This window comes from Spinacia oleracea, chromosome 3, assembly GCF_020520425.1.
Source record: "Spinacia oleracea cultivar Varoflay chromosome 3, BTI_SOV_V1, whole genome shotgun sequence".
NCBI classification, from domain to species: domain Eukaryota; kingdom Viridiplantae; phylum Streptophyta; class Magnoliopsida; order Caryophyllales; family Amaranthaceae; genus Spinacia; species Spinacia oleracea.
In genome coordinates, this window is record NC_079489.1 from 82,987,413 (window position 1) to 83,012,220 (window position 24,808).

Below are 24,808 nucleotides of genomic sequence, written 5' to 3' on the forward strand. Positions count from 1 at the left end.
AATTGCCTCAGCAAGTTCTTCTTCTCAAAAAACTCCTTAATTGCCTTGTACATATCACCCTTTACCACTGGCCACACTTTCTTGAAAAAAACAGAATTAAGCCCATCAATCCCTGGTGCCTTGGAATCACCAATGCTTTGTAAAGCCATATCAATTTCTGAATCAGTCACAGGGAGACATAACTGAATTCTTTGCTCATATGTGAGTGTAGGCCCTTCCCTCATTGCTGGAGTATCAATCATAGGGAGGTGAGTAGCAGTAGAACCCAATAATTTCTTGTAAAACTGGGTGATCTCTTCCTGAATATCCTCTGGTTTCTCAAGCTTCCTGTTGTTATCATTCACCAAGGTGGAGATTCTATTAATTCTGTGTCTCTCTTTAACAGCTGCAAAGAAGAACTTGTTGTTCTCATCTCCATGTTTTAGCCACTGTAACCTGGCCTTCTACTTCATGGCTGATTCTTCAATTTTTAGCCACTTCCTGAGATTAACTGAACACAAATGTTCCTGCCCTAACAACACAGGGTTGGAAACATCAGCTTGTAATTGCAATTAGACATCTTCCAGATCCTGTCTAGCATGTTCTATCTTCTCACAAATCCCCTTAAACTCTCTATGATGAAGCTGTTTAAGTTTGGTCTTAATGACTTTGAGTCTCTCCCAAACTGTATACATAATATTTCCTCTACCTACTTGCTTCCAGCTGTCTTCAACTACTGGCATGAATTCCTCATGGTTCACCAGGTGATTGAAAAATTTGAAAGGTCTTCCCTCTCCCTTCTCCTCAGGCAAACACTTGATCAAAATAGGACTATGATCTGAAATGCCTGGATTCAAATACTCAGTGCATACTGCTCCTTTCTTACTCATCCATTCAGCATTTCCAAAGCATCTATCAATCCTACTTGCAGTCTTGTTCATGTCCCCCCCTTTATGCCAAGAATAAAAGTGACCACTACTCTTAAGTTCAGTGAGCAAACATTGATTCACACAATCAGAAAATTCCTTAATTTCAGCCAAAGTAACTGGAGCACCATTGATCCTATCAGTCACATTAATCATGGAGTTAAAGTCTCCTGATATAAGCCAAGGAGAATTACCAATACTTGTATGCAGCCCCTCTAACCCTTGCCACAACTGCCTTCTATGCCCTACAGTATGGAGACCATACACTGCTGTAAAGAAACATTCAAAGCTGCCTTTTCTTCACACTATAATGTATGAACTGCTCATGAACTACCTCAATCTGAACTGCAACCTCACCTGGATCCCAACCAAGCCAGATTCTTCCTTTATCAGTATGAATATAATTATTACCCCACATCCACTGACTACCCAGCTTCTGAGCAACAACTTGACTTCTTCTACTTTTCACCCTTGTTTCTAATATAGCTAAAAGTTTAATATTGTGTAACTTTATCAACCTCTTCACTTCAGTAACTTTTGAGGGATCATTTAGCCCTCTAATGTTCCATGTACAAATACTAATCATTTCTGACCAGGGGGAGAAGGTATAAGGTCCTCCTCATTCCCTTAATCATCATCCCCATCCCCTGCATCCCCCTCTACTCCATCTTCACCCTCTTATTCACCTACATCAGTATCTTCTTCATCAAGTACTCCAAAATGGTTACTTGTAGAAGATGGCACACCTCTCACTCTAGATTTTTTTTTTGTAGCTACCCTCCATCCCCCATCATCTCCTGAGTGTGACTGAGCAATCACCTGATGCATAGGAGTAACCATAGGAGTAGCTTGCACCTGGTTAGTCCCCTGTTGTTTCTTTGGAACCCACACTTTCTTAGTAGCTGGCTGAGTTACTTTAGTAGTTGGCTCTTTCCTAGTGGATACATCATAGCAGTTATGCCCAGGCATCTTACATTTCTTACAATACCTAGGTTTCCAGTCATACTGAACAGCTTGTTTGAACTCCTTCCCCTTTGTATCCAAAATCCATACATGGTCTGGTAGCTCCTCTGTAACATCCATTTCAACCAAAATTCTTGCAAAGGAAACCCTTTGTTGTTTAGAAGTACAATCATCTGCACAAATAGGTACTCCTAGCAAGCTACCTATCCTGCTCAGGGACTCACTACTCCAACAGTTCAAAGGTAAATTAAGCATCTTAATCCACAGGGGAATAACCCTCATTATTATAACAATATAATATGATCACACAAATTTAGTTGAGGAGGCACCTGAGAAGAATCAGCGACTGATGCCAATGCAATCAAGGCTCCCTCTTGAACCAATTGTTTTCCATTCTGAATCGATTCGCAGTTAAATGTTCACATAAATAGTGGAAACAAAAATAGTCAAGAAACTATGCAACATGATATGATAATTTCTTACTGAACAAAAAGAGAGAAATTACATATAGCTTGTATATACCTGTAAAAGAACAAGCAATTTGCTCACTACCCCATCCATGTAAGGAGTTAAGATATCCGGAGTGCAGTTCTCACTAAAATGAAGAACAGCTAAAGCAGCATGTGCCTACATAATGCGGAAAAATAAATGCAGAACTGTGAACCTTCAAACATATACTTTATAGTTTATACTACTCGGCAGAATGCAAGTGTTGTTAGATACAATAATGTTAGTTTGTTGAACATACCCATCCCCATCAATTGGGATGTAGTTTGTGATACCATTTAAAAGCTAATACTCAAGAGTGCCTTTATCCCAGAACAGGGCATTAACAAGTAGGAACACAAATCTTTTCAATGTAAGCAGCCTTAGTCCTATCCTAACAAGTGAAAACTAGTGTATATTGCAACACATGATCTATGAAACAGATAAGTTGGAACTCTGTCAACTTTCTAGGTTCTCAATAGTTAACAATCATTGAAGGAGTCAACTAACCTGCAATCTAGGATTTTGAAAGTCATCCATGGCATTAGCCAGTGCTGGAAGAACCCTCTAGTGATACTGCAATTGCAAATCTGGACCCAGGTCAGTAGACAACTGCCCGATTGCATTGATAGCTTCCCACCTCACTCGTGGATGAGGATCTTGGAATGAACCCAAAACCATATTCAATACTTGTTCCAAATTTTTAACCATCACCTAAAACATCATTAAATGAAACAAGATAATGTGAATAACTCAAGCAATGCAGAAACTACACAATAACATAAGTCATATTCAATCAAATACAAAACAATAACATAAGTCATATTCAATCAAATTCAATCAAATGAGCGAGTTTGAAGGTGAGTGAATTACGATCGGTTTGCTTGCAGAGATTGAAGGCAATTTCAGCCTGAGATCGCTGTTCATTGGAGGATGACATTAGATGAGAGATGAGAGTCTCGAATGGAGCCGGGTCAGTTTCGAGTAGTGCCGCCAGTTGGGCTTGCTGGATCTGAGTTGACTCGGCATCCATGGCTGGCGATATCTAGGGTTTAAGCGGAGGCAAAAATGGAAATGGAGATGCCACTGGTTTTTTTTTATGCTGGTTGTGTAGGAAGCATGGTTTAACAAACAAATAACCTTAGGCCTAGGATAGGCAAAGGTTGCGCTTTTTAGAACAGGAAAGAGAGACTGACGTTTTTTAATTTTTTTTTTCTCAAAGGTTGCTCTTGTGTGATAAGGGCAACCTTTGATGAGCCACCTATAAGGATTTTTCCTCTAGTGATAATTCATTCCCATAATCCATAAAACATGTCAAAACATTAAATTCATAAATTCAACCATAACCTCATATTTTCATTAATCACATTTATAAGGGGATTGCGGGTACTAGCAATAGTCGTTACCTAACTCCGCGATTTGCTAGGGATTTTCCTTGGTTCGTTCGTCCTGAGCTCCGAGTCCAATTTCTTTCAAAATAATAAATCATTGAATTAGTACTAGATCGATAAATAATTTAAAATCCATATTTTGTAAAATCATAAATTTTTATAAGTAACGAATTATAAATAACGAATTTTAATAAAATATAATTTCGAAATTTAACGAAAATATTATTATCAATCGAATTTTCAATCGAAATACATATATATTTATAAATCGATTTTCAAGAAAATATTATTTAAATTCCATTTGATAAGTAAAACTAGAATCTTATTCTCATAAAATCGTTAATAAAAGCTGAAAAATAATAAAAAATTTATGAGTAATTAATTAGATTATAAAAATAATTTATTAAAACGTAAATACTATGGAAATTCTGAAAATTTAGATTGTTCTTACCCAAAGCCAAAATGGTTATGTTTTTGGCCCAACTCAATTTATGGTTTTAAGGAAACAAACCAAAGTTTTAAAATGAAACTAGTTTGGTTTTTTTTTTCGGGAATGGGACGCACGAGAGGGGCAAGAAGCAGGGGAAAAAGGGAGGAGTGGAGGAGGGAAGATTGAGGTGGATGGCTTGGTTGGGAGGCGTCGATTAATGCGACAGTGATGGTGGGTGGTTTGCGGCGGCGGAGCAATGAGGGGGAAGGGTGGTGAGTTGCGCGAAGGGAAGGAGAAGCAGGGGAGATTTTTGCGGTGTTTGGGGTGAGTCTGGGAGGAGGCAGGGGACGGCTCGCCGGGGTTTTTGGGGCGGTAGTTGGCTGGCAAGGTGGTGATGGTGGCTGGAGGTGGTGGTGTGTGGCGTGGGTGGTGTAGCGTGGCAGAGAAGGGAAGGGAGACAGGGGAACGGGGCAGGGGATGCGTGCGGAGGAGGGAGAGGGTGAGGGAGGTGTGGTGGTGGTCAAGGGTGGTTGGGCGGTGTTGGGTGGTGATAATGGTGGTGGACGGTGGTGGCTGCAGTGGTGGAAGACGGTGGTTGTGTTAGGTTATGATACATATAATTGAATATAAATCATGCGGAAAAACCATAAAGCCAGGAATCCAAATTAATTTCCACATAACAATTAGCATAATTTAGGATACATATACTTTGTAGCGTGCCCTCCCTAGCTGTGCCCAAACCGAACAAGAACAAGTCTAGGACTCCAAATGTCATCCCTCCGTGGATAGTCCACATCACTTCAGATCCGCCTTAGATTTAATTAACTAGAATTGCACCTAAGGTTCTATGAATATATTCGAATATTTTAGGCAAATATTAGACTTAGTTTTAATCCTTCAAACTAGGTGAATGATTGAAATTATGTGTTCTTAAATTTGTGAATGCCATCACATATTTATAGAGTAGGAAAAATGGAATTAGAAGTCTACTAGGATTTAAGTATTCTAAATCTATTAGAATTAGAGTTTACTTAAAACTAGTAACTTAGGAAATTAATCTAATCCTAATCGCTTAAGGATTCGATGCATGCACAAACTTCAACACACACACGAGCACGACCCTCAAGCGAGCAGGCCATGCCCGCGCGCGCGAGAAGCCCATCGCAGGCTCGCAGCCCACACGAGCTCGCTGCCCCTTGCTCGCAGCCCGCGTGCTGCTTCGCAACCCAAGGGCGCGCTGGGCCTGGCCTTGCGATGGGCCTTGCGTGCCTTTGGCTGCTGTGTTGCTCATGCCTTGCGCGCTGGGCTTGCTAGGCGGGCGCCTGGCTTCGTGCTGGGCCTTCGTCTAGCAAGCTCGTCCGATGCTTATTCGTACGACGCGCTTCCGATTAATTTTCCGATTCCGAAATTCATTTCCGATTCGAACAATATTTAACATTTCCGATTCCAGAATTAATTTCAGTTTCGAACAAATATTTAATATTTCTGATTCCAGAATTATTTTCCGATTCCGATAATATTTCCGATTCTGACAATATTTCCGTTTCCGGCAATATTTCCGATTCCGGCAATATTTCCATTTCCGATAATATTTTCCGATACGTACCATGTTTCCGTTTCCGACAACATCTACGACTTGGATAATATTTATATTTCCGATACGATCCATATTTCCGTTTCCGGCAATATCATCGTTTCCGGAGTATTCATAATTTGCCTTTTGACGATTTCAGCTCCCACTGGAACCGAGATCCGTCGATTCCGAATATTCATAAATAGAGTATTTAATTCCATTAAATACTTGATCCGTTCACGTACTATTTGTGTGACCCTACGGGTTCAGTCAAGATTAAGCTGTGGATTAATATTATTAATTCCACTTGAACTGAAGTGGCCTCTAGCTAGGCAGACAGTTCACTTGATCTCACTGAATTATTAACTTGTATAATTAACACTGAACCGCATTTATTAGACTTAGCATTAAATTCATAATTGGACCAAGGGCATTATTTCCTTCAGTCTCCCACTTGTCCTTAGGGACAAGTGTGCATTTCCTAATTCCTTTGTCGCTTGATGCTTGCTCATGAACATAAGGTAAGAGTTGACATCCTTATTATGTCCAGAGGTATTTCTCGGTTTCAGAGTTCAACTGATCAAATAAACAGATAATCATAGCCTATGATTCATCTGAGCACGGCATGCATTTTACAGTTTCTAGCTCTCAGAGTGGTCTTGTACAACTTTCAGCATCTCATCCCGATTTATGGGAGGACAATCCCAATCTTGCGATCTTGAGATTAGACTTGTTTGATAGGTGATTACCAGAGCGTTGCCTTTATAGCCTCCTTTTACCGTGCGACGGTTGACAACGTCAAAGTAACCAGTTCTCAAACATGTAATCTCAAATCACTCAGGTATTGAGGATTAGTGTCTAATAATTTTAATGAAATTTACTTATGACAGATTTTCATCTCTTACAGTAAAGTTTCATAGTTCTGTCCGATACTAGTCTTCCGTAAGTAAGTATCTATGCAAATTATTACGACATTGCCATGTCCACATATTTCAAGAAACAGAACTACTAGTCATCTTGCATTCTAGTCGTCTAACGTTTTTTTATGCGTCCATCTTTATAGAAAACTCCGACCCGGGACCATTTTCAACCTTTGACATTCAAGTTCACTTGATAGACATTTCTTAGTCACAGGACTGGTCCTGACAGTCTATCTTGAATATATCGTCAAATTGAAGGGAATCATCATTTAATAAACCACAAATTAAATGGGAAAAATGAATTCTATTCATTTATATGAATGGTTAACCAATAACGTTTTACAAAGTATTAAACTCTAAAACTTTATAACATTAAATAAAGACATCAATGCCATTCTCCAACATGCTTGATTCCCATAGCTGCAGTGTGCGAGTTGTGCTTCGCCTGCGGCAGAGGTTTAGTTAATGGATATGAGATGTTGTCGTCAGTTCCAATCTTGCTGATCTCGACTTCTTTTCTTTCAACGAACTCTCGTAGAAGGTGAAATCTACGAAGTACATGCTTGACTCTCTGGTGGTGTCTAGGCTCCTTTGCCTGTGCAATAGCTCCGTTATTATCACAATATAGAGCTATTGGTCCTTTAATGGAGGGGACTACACCAAGTTCACCTATGAAATTTCTTAGCCAAATAGCTTCCTTTGCTGCCTCATGTGCAGCAATGTACTCCGCTTCAGTTGTAGAATCCGCAATGGTGCTTTGCTTAGCACTTTTCCATCTTACTGCACCTCCGTTGAGGCAGAAGACAAACCCAGACTGTGATCTGAAATCATCCTTGTCGGTTTGGAAACTTGCTTCCGTATAGCCTTTAACAATTAATTCATCATCTCCACCATAGACCAGGAAATGATCTTTGTGCCTTTTCAGGTACTTTAGAATATTCTTGGCAGCAGTCCAATGTGCCTCTCCTGGGTCTGACTGGTATCTGCTCGTAGCACTGAGTCCATACGCAACATCCGGGCGTGTACATATCATAGCATACATTATTGAACCAATCAATGATGCATATGGAATCCCACTCATTCGTCTACGCTCATCTAGTGTTTTTGGGCACTGAGTTTTGCTTAGAGTCATTCCATGAGACATGGGTAGGTAGCCTCGCTTGGAGTCTTCCATATTGAACCTTTCAAGCACCTTATTGATATAAGTTCTTTGACCGAGTCCAATCATCTTCTTAGATCTATCTCTGTAAATCTTGATGCCCAGTATGCACTGTGCTTCTCCTAGATCCTTCATCGAAAAACATTTCCCAAGCCAAATCTTGACTGAGTTCAACATAGGAATGTCATTTCCGATAAGTAATATGTCGTCGACATATAATACTAGAAAAGAAATTTTGCTCCCACTGACCTTCTTGTATACACAAGATTCGTCTACTTTATTGATAAAACCAAAGTCACTAACTGCTTCATCAAAACGTATATTCCAGCTCCTTGATGCTTGCTTCAATCCGTAGATTGATTTCTTAAGATTGCATACCTTTTTAGCATTCTTTGGATCCTCAAAACCTTCAGGCTGTGTTATAAACACAGTTTCTGTTAAAACGCCATTTAAGAAAGCGGTTTTAACATCCATCTGCCATATTTCGTAATCGTAATATGCAGCGATTGCTAACATTATCCAAATAGATTTTAGCATTGCAACTGGGGAAAAGGTTTCATCGTAATCCACACCGTGGACTTACCTGTAACCTTTTGCAACCAATCTAGCTTTGAAAACTTCTAGTTTCCCATCCTTGTCCTTTTTCAGTTTGAAAACCCATTTGCTTCCTATGGCTTGGTAGCCATCTGGCAAATCGACCAAATCCCAAACTTGGTTTTCAGACATGGAGTCTAATTCAGATTGCATGGCTTCTTGCCATTTCTTGGAGCTAGGGCTCGTCATAGCTGTTTGTAAGTCGCAGGTTCATCACTTTCAAGTAATAGAACTTCACAGCTCTCGTTCGTCAAAATACCTATGTACCTTTCCGGTTGAGATCTATATCTCTGTGATCTACGCGGGGTTACATTTCTAGATGGTCCTTGATTCTCACCAGATTCTTCTAAAGATCTCTGAGTTTCAACCTGAATGTCATCTTGAGCATTCTCTAGAGTTTGTTGTTCGACTCGAATTTCTTCGAGGTCTACTTTTCTCCCACTTGTCATTTTGGAAATGTGATCTCTTTCCAAAAAGATACCATCTCGAGCAACAAACACCTTGTTCTCAGATGTATTGTAGAAGTAATACCCCTTTGTTTCCTTTGGATAGCCCACAAGGATACATTTGTCAGATTTTGGTTGAAGTTTGTCTGAAATTAATCGTTTGACATATACTTCACAACCCCAAATCTTAAGAAACGGCACTTTTGGAGGCTTTCCAAACCATAACTCATATGGAGTTTTTTCAACAGCTTTAGACGGAGCTCTATTTATAGTGAGTGCAGCTGTGTTTAGTGCATGTCCCCAAAATTCTATTGGAAGTTCGGCCTGACCCATCATTGATCTAACCATGTCTAGCAAGGTTCTATTCCTCCGTTCTGACACACCGTTCCATTGAGGTGTTCCAGGAGGAGTCAATTCTGATAGAATTCCACATTCTTTCAGATGGTCATCAAATTCATAGCTCAGATATTCACCGCCTCTGTCAGACCGCAGTGCCTTAATCTTCTTGCCTAATTGATTCTCTACTTCACTCTGAAATTCCTTGAATTTGTCAAAGGATTCAGACTAATGCTTCATTAGGTAGACATAACCATATCTACTGAAGTCATCAGTGAAAGTGATAAAGTAGCATTTGTACCCATTGGTCCACATACATCTGTATGGATTAAACCCAATAGTTCATTTGCTCTTTCTCCAACTTTAGAGAAAGGTTGCTTTGTCATTTTGCCAAGTAAACATGATTCGCATTTACCATAATCCTCTAAGTCAAATGGTTCTAGAATTCCTTCCTTTTGAAGTCTTTCTAAGCGTTTCAAGTTTATATGGCCTAATCGACAATGCAACGGATAGGTGAGTTCTGAATCATCCTTTTTGGCCCTTTTGGTATTTATGTTATATACTTGTTTGTCGTGATCTAATAAATAAAGTCCATTGACTAATCTAGCAGATCCATAAAACATCTCTTTAAAATAAAACGAACAACTATTGTCTTTTATTAAAAAGGAAAATCCCTTAGCATCTAAGCAAGAAACTGAAATGGTGTTTTTAGTAAGACTTGGAACATGGAAACATTCTTCCAGTTCCAAAACTAGCCCGGAGGGCAACGACAAATAGTAAGTTCCTACAGCTAATGCAGCAATCCGTGCTCCATTTCCCACTCGTAGGTCGACTTCACCCTTGCTTAACTTTCTACTTCTTCTTAGTCCCTGTGGATTGGAACATAAGTGTGAGCCACAACCTGTATCTAATACCCAAGAAGTTGAATTAGCAAGTATACAGTCTATAACGAAAATACCTGAAGATGGAACGACTGTTCCGTTCTTCTGATCTTCCTTTAGATTCAAGCAATCTCTCTTCCAATGCCCCTTCTTCTTGCAGTAGAAGCATTCGGATTCAGAAGTGGGTTGACTGACCTTCCTCTTTACAGATTTGGCGCCAGTTTTCTTAGTTGGGCTGGCCTTGTTGCCACCTTTCTTAGCATTCCTCTTCTTTCCAGATTTCTTGAACTTGCCCCCACACACCATAAGCACATCCTGCTTATCACTTTTGAGCGTCTTTTCAGCGGTCTTCAGCATACCGTAAAGCTCAGTGAGAGTTTTGTCCAGACTATTCATACTGTAGTTCAGTTTGAACTGATCATACCCGCTATGAAGAGAATGGTGGATGGTGTCTATAGCCATTTCCTGAGAAAATTGCTGATCCAGCCGACTCATATTCTCAATGAGTCCAATCATTTTGAGAACATGTGGACTTACGGGCTCGCCTTTCTTAAGCTTGGTCTCAAGAATTTGCCTATGAGTCTCGAATCTTTCGACTTGAGCCAGATCTTGGAACATGTTCTTCAACTCACTGATGATTGTGAAAGCATCTGAGTTGATGAACGTTTTCTGCAGATCCGCACTCATGGTGGCGAGCATTAGACATTTCACATCCTTGTTGGCATCAATCCAACGATTGAGGGCTGCCTGAGTGACCCCGTCGCCTGTGGCTTCGGGCATCACCTCTTCTAGGACATACTCATTTTCTTCCTGCATAAGAACTATTTGCAAGTTCCTTTGCCAGTCAAGGAAGTTCTTCCCGTTCAACTTCTCCTTTTCGAGAATTGATCGAATGTTGAATGAATTGTTGTTTGCCATATTTAAAACTACAATTGAAAAGAATAAACAAATAAATAACCATTCACAGTTTCTCTTAATAAACTTAAATTCTAGCATACATGCATAATTCAATGTTTATTAAGCATTTTATTCAAGTTATGTGTTCCGGCAGGTGTGAATAAAATGATTCCAAGATCCTAAAATCATTGAAGAACTAAGCACAGTTTGTCGACTTAATCCTAAAACATCTTAGGTAAGCAAAAGCCTTTTGCTAATAGTCTAGAAACTATTCTTGGTTGATAGGTACGTCTAAGAACTTATTAGGTAAACCTATCGATTTTGCCACGACATAAAAGGACTCCTTACTTATATCGTTGAGTTTCACCAAAACTAACATGTACTCACAATTATTTGTGTACCTTGCCCCTTTAGGACCAATAAGTATTACCTCGCTGAGCGAAAACTATTACTAGATTGATGTAAAGGATATCCAAGCAAGTGTATATTTTGGCATGGCACCTTTTAACTCAATTTTTAAGTTTGGAACTTAAGGCTCTTACTATGTTGGTTAGATTTTAAGTGAACTAAAATCCTTAATCATGCAACATAATCAAGCTTTTGATCTCATGCATTTTAAGACATATTTAAAAGCAATAAATAACTTAAAACATGCATAAGATAAATGTGATCTAGTATGGCTCGACTTCATCTTGAAGCTTTAACTTCAAAGTCCGTCTTGAAAATCTCCGTGGGAGGCACCATTTTCTTCAAATAGGATAAGCTATAATTAAAACTAATTACAACCAATGATGGTACGCAGACCATATTTGAATTGAAAAACAACTTTGGTACTTTAGACCAATTACATTCAAATTAATGGTACGCAGACCATATTTTCTATCCTATTTGGGCCATACTAGTCACTTCATAACCTGCAAAACAGTACATATACAATATATACCATTCACCCATTCATTATCATGAATGGCCCACAAAGCTGGTTAGTAAAACACATTATGCATCACGTAAACATTTGCAGCAATTAATCAAGGGCACCAATAATATACCAATTATTCAGTCCTTATTAATTCTAATCAAGTTGTTTTAACCTTAAGGATTTGTAGACCTAATCAAGAGCTTATGACTAAAAGGGCTCCCACTTAAACCAATAAATTCATATGCTTTACTAATTTTAAACATAAAAATGTATTTCTAGTCTAACCGGAAACATACAAATTTAATTAAAATTTAAAGCTCATATAAATTTATAATTGAATCCAAAAAGTTTAATTTAATTTCAGTCGTATTTAAATTAATTCATGATTTTAATTTTAGTAAAATAATTAGAATAAATAAAATTTATTATAATTACAATATTCAAAATTAAAATCCAAGAAAATAATTTAAATTATTAATTTTAAAATTAATTAAAATTACGTAAACTGAAAATTTCAAATTAAAATTTCAAAACGATCCAATCGCAACGCAACAACCCCACGCAACGCACGCCCATGGGCCACACGCACACAACCATCGCTGGCCATGTGCGCGCAGCCCATGCGCTGCGTCGCATCGCTGCTGCTGCTCTCCTTCGCAAGGCATCACGCGAGCTGGTGCTCGCTGCGCGCGCCAGCACTCGATGCACGCGAGCCATCGCTCGCTGCGATCGTTCGCCAGCGCTCGCTTCATGCGAGCCAGCGCTCGCTTTATGCGGGCCATTGCTCGCTGCGCGCGCTCGCCAGCGCTCGCTTTATGCGGGCCATTGCTCGTTGCGCGCGCTTGCCAGCGCTCGATCCTGCGAGCCTCGCTCGCTGCGCGAGGCATCGACGCTGGGCGTAGCACTCGTGGCACGCGAGCTTGCGCTCGCTGCGCGCGAGGCTCCGCACGCTTGCGCGAGGCAGTGCGCGCTGTGGCGCAGCTCGCTTGCTGCCCACATGCGACTGCTGTGCCTTGCTTTCGCCCTCGCCCATTCGTCCATTGCTCACAGCCCACGACACAAGGCAGGGCTGCTGCCTTGTGCTCGTGCACCATGGCCTTGTTCATTACATTCGTGCCGCATGGGCGACGAGCTCCCTTGCTCGTCGTCACATGCCCGCACTACACAACACCCCTTAAGGGTAACACGTAGCGTCCATTGCTTTGTGCGTGCAAGTTATATGAGCGAATCGCATAAAATTTAAAAAATTTATATTTAAAATTAATGACAAATTAATAAATAATACTAATTTCATAATTTTAGGGCGAAAAATCGAAAATTTATTATTCAATTGATTTCCGATTAACATGGATTCAAGTCTAGGTCATAAAAATTTAAAATTTAACATAAATTTACAATTTTTATGGTGGTTTTTAATCATAGGTATCTAATTAAATTATAATTAATTATGAAAATCAAATTAATTCTAAATTATTCTAATTTTCAACAAATTAATCATAATTACAAATTAGATTGCATAATTAACAAGGCTAGGCATTCAAACTTGTTAAACATATACAATAGGTCAATCAAAAATTCAAGATTTATCAACAAGAATCGCAAATATTTAATTTAACATCTTAAATTTACGAAATTTTGCATTCGAAAAACTAAAACCTCCGAAAAGTCATAGTTAGGCTTCGAATTTGAGAATTCTGGGTTCGGCAGAAAAATTTTAGAATGCCTTTTACATGCGGAATTGACACAAAAATCACTCGATTTGGATGAGTAACGAAGAAACTGCCGAAAAATTGCGTACGTATAATTAAATAAACGCAATTTGCAATTAATTAACAATTACGAAAATTAATCACCCCTTTTAATTCTTGCAAATTTGTAATATTTAACCATGTTCATGCAATTTTAGATTATGAAAATAATAAGAGGCTCGTGATACCACTGTTAGGTTATGATACATATGACAATTCATAAATCATGCGGAAAAACCATAAAGCCAGGAAAACATATTATTTACACATAATCATTTAGCATAGTTTAGATGCATACTCTTTGTTGCGTGCCCTCCCTAGCTGCGCCCAAACCGAACAAGAACAAGTCTTTAGGACTCCAAGTGTCGTCCCTCCGTAGATAGTCCACAGCACGTCCGGATCCGCCTTAAGATTGACCAACTAGAATCGCCCTTAAGGTACTTAGAATTTTCGGCACTTTATAGGCAATTGTATGACTGAATTTTGCTCTCAAAAACTCACTTTGAATACTTGAATGCTCGATGTAAATATGTGACCCTAGGCACCTATTTATAGAGTTATGGAAAAGGATTTGGAATCCTATTAGGATACTAATTTATTTAATTATAATCCTACTAGGACTCTAATTAAATAAACTAAATCTTTTAGGATTAGATTTAATCATATGACAAATCCCGGTAGCTTTAGGATTCGAGTAGCACACAAACACACACGCACGCACAGCAGCCCACGAGGGGCGCCATGCGCGCGCGCGCAGCCCGCGAGCTCGCAGCCCACTGTCGCAAGCCCACACGCTGCCGTAGCCTTGGCGCGCGCTGGGCCTGCCTTGCGGTGGGCCTGGCGCAGCCTTGGCTGGTGCGTTTGTGGCGCGCTGGCTTGCTGGGCGATGGCCCGGCTTCGTGCTGGGCCTTCGTCTGGCAGGCTTCGTCCGATGCTAATTCGTACGATACGCTTCCGATTAATTTCCCGATTCCCGAATTCATTTCCGATACGAACAATATTCAATATTTCCGATTCCGGAATCAATTTCCGTTTCGAACAAATATTTAATATTTCCGTTTCCGGAATTATTTTCCGATTCCGATAATATTTCCGATTCTGACAATATTTCCGTTTCCGGCAATATTTCCGATTCCGACAATATTTCCATTTCCGATAATATTTTCCGATACGTACCATGTTTCCGTTTCCGGCAACATCTACGACTTGGATAATATTTATATTTCCGATACGATCCATATTTCCGTTTCCGGCAATATCATCGTTTCCGGAGTATTCATTTCTTGCCTGTGACGATCTCAGCTCCCACTGAAACCAAGATCCGTCGATTCTGAATATCCATAGATGGAGTATTTAATGCCATTAAATACTTGATCCGTTTACGTACTATTTGTGTGACCCTACGGGTTCAGTCAAGAGTAAGCTGTGGATTAATATCATTAATTCCACTTGAACTGAAGCGGCCTCTAGCTAGGCATTCAGCTCACTTGATCTCACTGAATTATTAACTTGTTAATTAATACTGAACCGCATTTATTAGACTTAACATTGAATGCATACTTGGACCAAGGGCATTATTTCCTTCAGACTTTACCCTTGCTTAACCTTCTACTTCTTCTTAGTCCCTGCGAGTTGGAACATAAGTGTGAGCCACAGCCTGTATCCAATACCCAAGAAGTTGAATTAGCAAGTATACAGTCTATAATGAAAATACCTGAAGATGGAACGACTGTTCCGTTCTTCCGATCTTCTTTAAGCTTTGGACATTCTCTCTTGTAATGGCTAATTCCATTACAATAAAGACAGCTTAATGTGGACTTGTCATGCTTTGTCTTCTTCCTTGACTCAGCATTGCCCTTGGACTTTCCACCTTTCTTGAAGGGTCTCCCTTTAGCCTTGAGTAAATATTTGGCTTCACATAGCTTGTTAGCCAGCGGTGTTCTTTTCTGGAATTTTCATGTTTATAGAAGCAGGCAAGCAGCAAGAAACAGAGAAACCCGGTTACCCCTTGTCACCCCCCGCTCCCCAAAAAAGGGAAAGAAAAGAAAAGGTGCAACTAATAATAGCAGAGTAAATGGAGGTTACTGCTATGAATTACATAGCGTAGACATCAAATAAGCAGATTGCAAGGAACAAGATGGGTGATTTTTATTAATAATCTGGAATATACAGAAAATATAACCTGTATTCAAGCTTTCGTTGTTCTTGATTCTCTCACAAGTGATCACTTCAAAACTCAATACAACTTTATACATATATCCAACATCACATTCCCTCCCTAACATGCTCTGCTACTTTATACATATATGGAAATATTCCCTCCATATATTTCCAAGTTGAAAACGAGTAGCAGTAGTATAACAGTAGCAGTATAGAACAGGGTAGCGCAGAGCAGAACGAGAAAAAAAACCAACATAGCATCATCACCGAGCAACCAACTGATCCAAACTTAATAAATAAGCCAAAATAACCATTGAAATCAACAAAAACACCATGAATAAAATCAACCAAATTCTCCAATCATCCAAATTCCCCAATTAACCGAATTCCCTAATTAAGAACCCTAATTTAGAACTCAAAAAAACACAACAAAAATCTATTATAATTGATTGAAAACTTAAACAGCAAAATTATGAAATTTAAGAGCAAATTCGATCAAATTTAAGAGCAAATTCGATCAAATTTAAGAGCAAATTTAAGAGCAATTATACGTGGTTTTTCTCGCAAATTCAGAACTGGATTTCGTCACTTTCTATATGTTGCTTCAAAGGAACGATGATGGAAGATAAAATTTGTTGCTTCAAGGAACGCAGAGGAGGAAGGCGAAAGAGAACAAGGAACGCAAATCTTGAAGAACGCAAAGCCCTAAACCGTGAAAAGCAGTGAGAGGGAAACCCAAAATAAACGCAATCTGTTGGGAAAAAAACGCGCCCATATGAAATATTTTTAATAAACCTATTTATTATTTGATTTTATTTTTAATTTTTAACATGTTTTAGATGTTTGACAAAAAAAACCGTTGCAATATCTCATTAAAATATTAAAAAACTAAAAACTGTTGCAATAAAATAGTCATAATATATAAGTATTGCAATAGCTTTTCTATAGCAACGTTTTTTCAAACTCAAAGTCTACTAAAATTAATAATTATTTAACTGTTGCAATAGCTATGATATAGCAACGCCAGGAAAACTGTTATCTAAAAAGGCGTTGCTATAGCCCTATTTTGTAGTAGTGACCATAACTCATATGGAGTCTTTTCGACAGCTTTAGACGGAGCTTTATTTAGTGTGAGTGCAACTATGTTTAGTGCATGTCCCCAAAATTCTATTGGAAGTTCGGACCCATCATTGATCTAACCATGTCTAGCAAGGTCTTGTTCCTCCATTCTGACACACCGTTCCATTGAGATGTTCCGGGAGGAGTTAATTCTGATAGAATTCCACATTCTTTCAAATGGTCATTAAATTCATAGCTCAGATATTCACCGCCTCTATCAGACCACAGTGGCTTAATGTTCTTGCCTAACTGATTCTCTACTTAACTCTGAAAGTCCTTGAATTTGTCAAATAATTCAGACTTATGCTTCATTAGGTAGACATAACCATATCTACTGAAGTCATCAGTGAAAGTGATAAAGTAGCTGAAACCACCTCTAGCATTTGAACTCATTGGTCCACATACATCTGTATGGATTAAACCCAATATATCAGTTGCTCTTTCTCCAACTTTAGAGAAAGGTTGTTTTGTCATTTTGCCAAGTAAGCATGATTCGCACTTACCATAATCCTCTAAGTCAAATGGTTCTAGAATTCCTTCCTTTTGAAGTCTTTCTATGCGCTTCATGTTAATATGGCCTAATCGACAATGCCACAGATAGGTGAGATCTGAATCATTCTTTTTGGCCTTTTTGGTATTTATGTTATAAACTTGTTTGTCGTGATCTAGTAAATAAAGTCCATTGACTAATCTAGCAGATCCATAAAACATCTCTTTAAAATAAAACGAGCAACTATTGTCTTTTATTAAAAAGGAAAATCCCTTAGCATCTAAGCAAGAAACAGAAATGATGTTTTTAGTAAGACTTGGAACATGGAAACATTATTTCAGTTCCAAAACTAGCCCAGAGGGAAACAACAAATAATAAGTTCCTACAGCTAATGCAGCAATCCTTGCTCCATTTTCCACTTGTAGGTCGACTTCACCCTTGCTTAATCTTCTACTTTTTCTTAGTCCCTGTGAATTGGAACATAAGTGTGAGCCACAACCTGTATCTAATACCCAAGAAGTTAAATTTGCAAGTATACAGTCTATAACGAAAATACCTGAAGATGGAACGACCGTTCCGTTCTTCTGATCTTCCTTAAGCTTCAAGCAATCTCTCTTCCAATGTCCCTTCTTCTTGCAGTAGAAGCATTCAGATTCAGAAGTGGGTTGGCTCACCTTCTTCTTTTCAGACTTGGTGTCTCTAGCTTGCTTAGTTGGGTTGGCCTTCTTACCACCTTTCTTAGCATTCCTCTTCTTACCAGATTTCTTGAACTTGCCCCCACGCACCATAAGCACATCTTGCTTATCACTTTTGAGCGTCTTTTCAGCGGTCTTCAGCATACCGTGTAGCTCAGTGAGCGTTTTGTCCAGACTATTCATACTGTAGTTCATCTTGAACTTATCATACCCGTTATGAAGAGAATGGAGGATGGTATCTACATCCATTTCCTGAGAGAACTGCTGATCCATCCGACTCATATTCTCAATGAGTCCAATCATTTTGAGAACATGTGGACTTACGGGATCGCCCTTCTTGAGCTTGGTGTCAAGAATTTGTCTATGAGTCTCGAATCTTTCGACTCGAGCCAGTTCTTGGAACATGTTCCTTAACTCACTGATGATCGTGAAAGCATCTGAGTTGATGAACGTTTTCTGTAGATCTGCACTCATGGTTGCAAGCATTAGACATTTTACATCCTTGTTGGCATCAATCCAACGATTGAGGGCTGCCTGAGTGACTCCGTCGCCAGCGGCTTCGGGCATCGCCTCTTCAAGGACATACTCCTTTTCTTCCTACATAAGAACTATTTGCAAATTCCTTTCCCAGTCAAGGAAGTTTTCCCCGTTCAACTTTTCCTTTTCGAGAATTGAGCGGATGTTGAATGAATTGTTGTTTTCCATAGTTAAAACTACAATTGAAGAGAATAAACAAGTAAATAACCATTTACAGTTTCTCTTAATAAACTTAAATTCTAGCATTCATGCATAATTCAATATTTATTAAGCATTTTATTCAAGTTAAGTGTTCCGGCAGGTGTGAATAAAATGATTCCAAGACCCTTAAATCATTGAAGAATTAAGCACATTATGTATTTAGACTCAAATCTAAAATATTTTAGGTAAGCAAATCCTTTGCTAATAGTCTAGAAACTACTCTTGGTTGATAGGTACGTCTAAGAACTTATTAGGTAAACCTATCTCATTTGCCACAACATAAAAGGACTCCTTACTTATATCGTTGAGTTTCACCAAAACTAACATGTATTCACAATTATTTGTGTACTTTATCCCTTTAGGATCAATAAGTAACACCTTGCTATGGCGGAAAACTATTACTAAGATTGATGTAAAGGTTATCCAAGTAAGCGTTATTTTGGCATGGCACCTTTTAACTCAATTTTTTAAAGTTTGGAACTTAAGGCTCTTACTATGTTGGTTAGATTTTAAGTGAACTAAAATCCTTAATCATGCAACATAATCAAGCCATAATCTCAAGCATAATTAAGACATATTTAAAGCAATAAATAACTTAAAGCATGCATAAGATATAAATGTGATCTAGTATGGCCCGACTTCATCTTGAAGCTTTAACTTCAAACTCCGTCTTGAAAATGGATTTGAAACTTCGTCTTGAATTTCACCATGGGAGGCGCCATTTTCTTCAAATAGGATAAGCTATAATTGAAACTAATTACAACTATTTGATGGTACGCAAACCATATTTAAAGTTAAAAACTTTGGTGCAGTAGACCAATTTTACATTCAAATTAATGGTACGCATACCATATTTTCTATCCTATTTGGGCCATACTAGTCACTTGCCAATAATCTACAAATTATTCAATCCTTATTTTTTCTAATCGAGTTGTTTTAACCTTAAAGGAATGTAGACCTAATCAAGAGTTTAATGACTAAAAGCTCCCACTAAAACCAAGAAATTTACATGCTTTACAAATTTTAAACATAAAAATGTATTTCTTAGTCCAACCGGAAACTTACAAATTTAATTAAAATTTAAAGCTCATATAAATATTATTTAAATCCCTTTATTTTATTTTCAGTTGATTAAAATTAATTAATTTAAATTTTATCGAGGTTTTAATTTTAGTAAAATAATTAGCATAAATACATTTATAATAATTAAATTAATCAAAATTAAATTCCGAGAAAAAATTAAATTACGAATTTGAATTTAATTAAATTCGTTTTCAACCGGAAAAATAAACAAAACGGCCCTTACGTACTAAGGCAAGGCCTTAGGCCGAAGCCCAAGCCTCACCCAAGCACAACACAGCCGCAGCGCCATGGGCCGCGTGCACGAAGCAGCGCCCAGGCCTGCGATGAGTGTGGCCGAGTGATGCCCATCACTGCGGGCTGTGCTCGTTGCCTTGTGGCTGCTCGCTTGCTCGCTGATGGCTGCCAGCGCTGGGAAGTGGAAAACGCAGCGCATGCGAGCTCCCTTGCTCGCTGCTGCCTTGCCTCGTGCCTGGCGCTACGTAGCATCATTGCCTTTCGTTTGCTCGATGACCTACACGGCACACATGGCACAGCCTATGGCTGCCGCGCGTGCCTCGTTTCTCGTTGCCTTGTACCGCATGGGCGACGAGCTCCCTTGCTCGTTGCCGCATGCCGGAACAATGCAACACCCCTTAAGGGTAACACTTAGCTTCCATTGCTTCGTGCGTGCAACATTGGTGATCGGTTGTATAAAAATTAATAATTATTAAACTTTAATTTAATTCACGAATTAATAAATCATATTAATTTCATTAAATTCAAGCAAAAATCGAAAATTTATTATTCAAATTATTTTCCGATTATATTTATTTTCATGGATTCAAATATAGGTCATAAAATTTTTAAACTTTTCAATTTTAACAAATTTTATGGTGGTTTTTAATCATAGGATCCTAATTAAATTGCTAATTAATTATGAAAATCAAAACAAATTCTAAATTATTCGAATTTCAACAAATTAATTACAATTACGAATTAGGTTGTATAATTAACAAGATTAGGCTTTAAAATTGTTAAACATATACAGTAGGTCAGTCATAGATTCAAGGTTTACATACAAGATTCGCAAATATTTAATTTAACATCATAAAAATTACAAATTTTGCGTTCGAAAAACTAAAACCTCTGAAAAGTCATAGTTAGGTTTCGAATTTGGAAATTATGGTTTCGGCGACAAATCTTTGATTTTTGTCAAAATTTTAAAACGTCGTTTACATGCGATATTCACTATTAGATTACAAGATTCCGACCATTATTGACAAACTGTCGAAAAATCATGCGAACATATAATCAAATAATCGCACGAATTTGCAATTAATTACATCAAGAAATTAATCACCCATTTAATTCATTGCAAATTTATAAAACGTATCCATGTTAACTATAATTGATAATGGAATTAATTACGCTCGTGATACCATTGTTAGGTTATGACAAATATAAATCATATATTTCATGCGGAAAAACCTTAAAGCCAGAAATCCAAATTAATTGCCACATAGTCAATTAGCATAATTTAGGATACATACATGTGATGCGTGCCTTCCCTAGCTGCTCCCGAACCGAACAAGAACAAGTTTAGGACTCCAAATGTCGCACCTCCGTAGATAGTCCACAGCACGTTCGGATTCGCCTTAGATTCAATTAACTAGAATATTATCTAAGGTTTTGTGTTTATTCGAAAGCTTAATTTTATATTTAGGCAATTTATTAAATTCGTACTTGAACTTAAACTATATGAATACTAATTGATTGTTGTGTATAAATTGTGATTATGAACCAAGTATTTATAGGGTGGAAATAACGGACTTAGATTTCTACCAGGATTCAAATAACTAAATCAATTAGGATTCTAGTTAAATTAATCCATTAGAATTTAATGTTTAATCAAACACAAAAACATTTAATTCATGTAGAATTAGAAAAACGATTAATCAAGCAATCCTAAACGACCAAGGAATCGATCGTACGTAGCATTGCACACACGCAGCCCACAAGGGGCGTTTGGTGCGTGGCTCGGCCGAAGGCAGGCGCTGGCAGCACGCGGCCCATCGTGGGCGCTGCTGCTGGGCCTTGCCTTGCACGCTGCTCGCGGGCTTCGCTGGCCTTGCTGCGCGCGGGCTTCGCTAGGCGCGGGCCTGGCTTCGTGCTGGGCTTTGCGTCTAGCAAGCTCGTCCGTCTATCGTTTCGTACGTCGCGCTTCCGATTCGTTTTCCGATTCCGGAATTTATTTCCGATTCGAACAATATTTAATATTTCCGATTCCGGAATTTATTTCCGATTCCGGAATTTATTTCCGATTCGAACAAATATTTAATATTTTCGATTCCGGAATTTATTTCCGATTCCAACAATATTTCCGATTCCGGTAATATTTCCGTTTCCGACAATATTTCCGATTCCGGTAATATTTCTATTTCCAATAATATTTTTCCGATACGTACCATGTTCCGTTTCCGGCAACATCTACGACTTGGATAATATTAATATTTTCGTTATGATCCATATTTCCGTTTCCGGCAATATCATCATTTCCGGAGTATTCATATTTTGCCTTTTGACGATTTCAGCTCCCACTGGAACCGAGATCCTTCGATTCCAAATATTCATAAATGGAGTATTTAATTCACTTAAATACTTGATCTGTTCATGCAATTTTTGTGTGACCCTACGGGTTCAGTCAAGAGTAAGCTGTGGATTAATATTATTAATTCCACTCGAACTGAAGCGGCCTCTAGCTAGGCATTCAGCTCACTTGATCTCACTGAATTATTAACTTGCATAATTAATTAATACTGAACCGCATTTATTAGACTTAGCATTGAATGCATACTTGGACCAAGGGCATTATTTCCTTCAGATACAACGTCGTATCGGGAGAAATTCACCAACAAAAGAAGGGGTTACCTCAGTCATACCCTTCTCTAGACATACAGAAGACGGGGTTCCCAACATCACCTCCTCACTTTGGGTAGCATCATTATGCCTGTCGAGCATGGAAATCTTCTCATCCAAACGAATATCCAACAACTGAAATATCTCTACAACTACATCAACTGTTTCTTTGTAACTAGAAGCTTTCTTACAAATGGGATCAAACAACACCTGCAACTTATCATACCTACAGGCATGGCCATCAAACAAAACATATAAATAATCACCCTTAACTAAGAACAACAAACAAGATTTTATTATGATTTGAAAGAGGATTGGATCTGACCTGCAAACAGTCTCTGTCTTCAAGGGGTCATGGTACATTACCTTCACCTTCGTATGTTTTCGTTCAAGATCTTTCCTCCAACACCGAAGTATATATTTTTCAGGAACTTCTGTTTGGTTATTTAAATCATACAAAAGAATCATGTGCTTACACATGATTCCATGGCATTCAAAGTGCTTGCACTGACAACTAACTTCTTTGGTCAAAGAATTAAACGTCGCGACATACTTTATCTTACGTTTCGTTAGGATATCCTTCCTATAGTATTTAGGTTTTGTCCACACCCTATCCTCAAGCTCATACTCTTCCACAAAATCATCCAACTTCCTCCTTCTAACACAATTCACATAAAGAATTTTACTACATTCTCTTTGAACCTCATTGAACTTAGCATCAGTATAACATTTCTGGAAGACTTCTTCTATTGGAAATCCAGTAAGAATTTGCCTAATATTTCTCGTCGTACTTTCATCTGCCTTACTTCCTGCATTTTCTCTTCCCTCCATTGCTTCACAGTAAGACTCAGCAAACTCATACAAAGGCGTATGTTTGTCAACATAACAGCCAAAACAACTGTTAATGCTTTCAACCCGTTGTGTCATCTTCACCCCAGCCCAAAATAAATTCTTCAAATACGCGGGGCCCCACAAATTCCTTTTCTCATACATATCTACACATACAAAAAAAAAGGAAGTTCAATGTCATGTCTTCTACCATACAATCAAATCAGTTCAATTGTTTATAATATATGGTGTGGTCCTGTTTTTTCAAGTGCAGTTATGAGCCTAATGAGATCCTGTACAAATCAGACTATACTAATATGTTGAAGATCGTTGTGTGCACCTCCATTTTCTTTTGTGCAAATCATTTAAACTAATGTTCTGTGCACATCATATCAGTCTCATGAAGTGTGTACTGTGTGTAGATCAGATCAGGGTGCAGAACAGTTCAACATCACGCTGTGTGTGACTATGTGCAACACTTGAACTAATCATGCATAACAATCTGATCCTCTGCATTTCATATCAGTGCAAAATTAATCTGTGCAGATCAGATTGTGAATATGAGATAAATCTGATCACCATGGTGCAAAACTAATATGTGTATAATGTGTGCAGATCAGATCAATCTTGTGCAGAACATATCAACCAGTTCTTCTCATTTGAACAACAAACAAGAATTTTATCAAGATAAACTACATCAAAAAGGAGGTTACGAGCGTACTTACCTTGAAGCCAATCATATTCATTCTCTGACAGGTTGTACCGCTCCATCACAGTTGCCCAATTCATTTCAAATTCATCACCATCAAGACTATCATAAATTGCATGCTCCAAGTCTTCCTTCAAATCAAGGTACTCTACATTCTTTCCGAGCTTCCTACAAAACTTCTGCATAATGTGCCATAAACACCACCTATGACATGATTCACTCATGGTTGACCTTAAAGCCTTCCTCATCACGGCATCCCGATCGGTCAATATTCCTATGGGTGCTTTACCTCCCATACACTCCAAACAATTACTAAATATCCACTCAAAGGTGTCGGCATTATCACGAGAAACCAACGCACATCAAAGTAATATGCTTTGACCATGATGATTTACACCAACAAAATTCTCAAATGGAATTTTGTAATGATTGGTCAAGTAGGT

General features: G+C 38.4%; 1 protein-coding gene across 1 annotated transcript; it reads right to left on the bottom strand.

Moving 5' to 3' along the window:
• Positions 1-2,921: 2,921 nt before the first annotated feature.
• On the bottom strand, positions 2,922-24,661 carry LOC130469818 (protein FAR1-RELATED SEQUENCE 6-like). The gene is made up of 4 exons (XM_056839312.1): positions 24,382-24,661; positions 23,154-23,823; positions 22,841-23,054; positions 2,922-3,068 (listed from the first exon to the last, which is right to left on the bottom strand). Exons 1-4 carry the CDS (start codon positions 24,659-24,661, stop codon positions 2,922-2,924), a joined length of 1,311 nt encoding a protein of 436 aa, XP_056695290.1.
• Between the last annotated feature and the right edge of the window lie 147 nt (positions 24,662-24,808).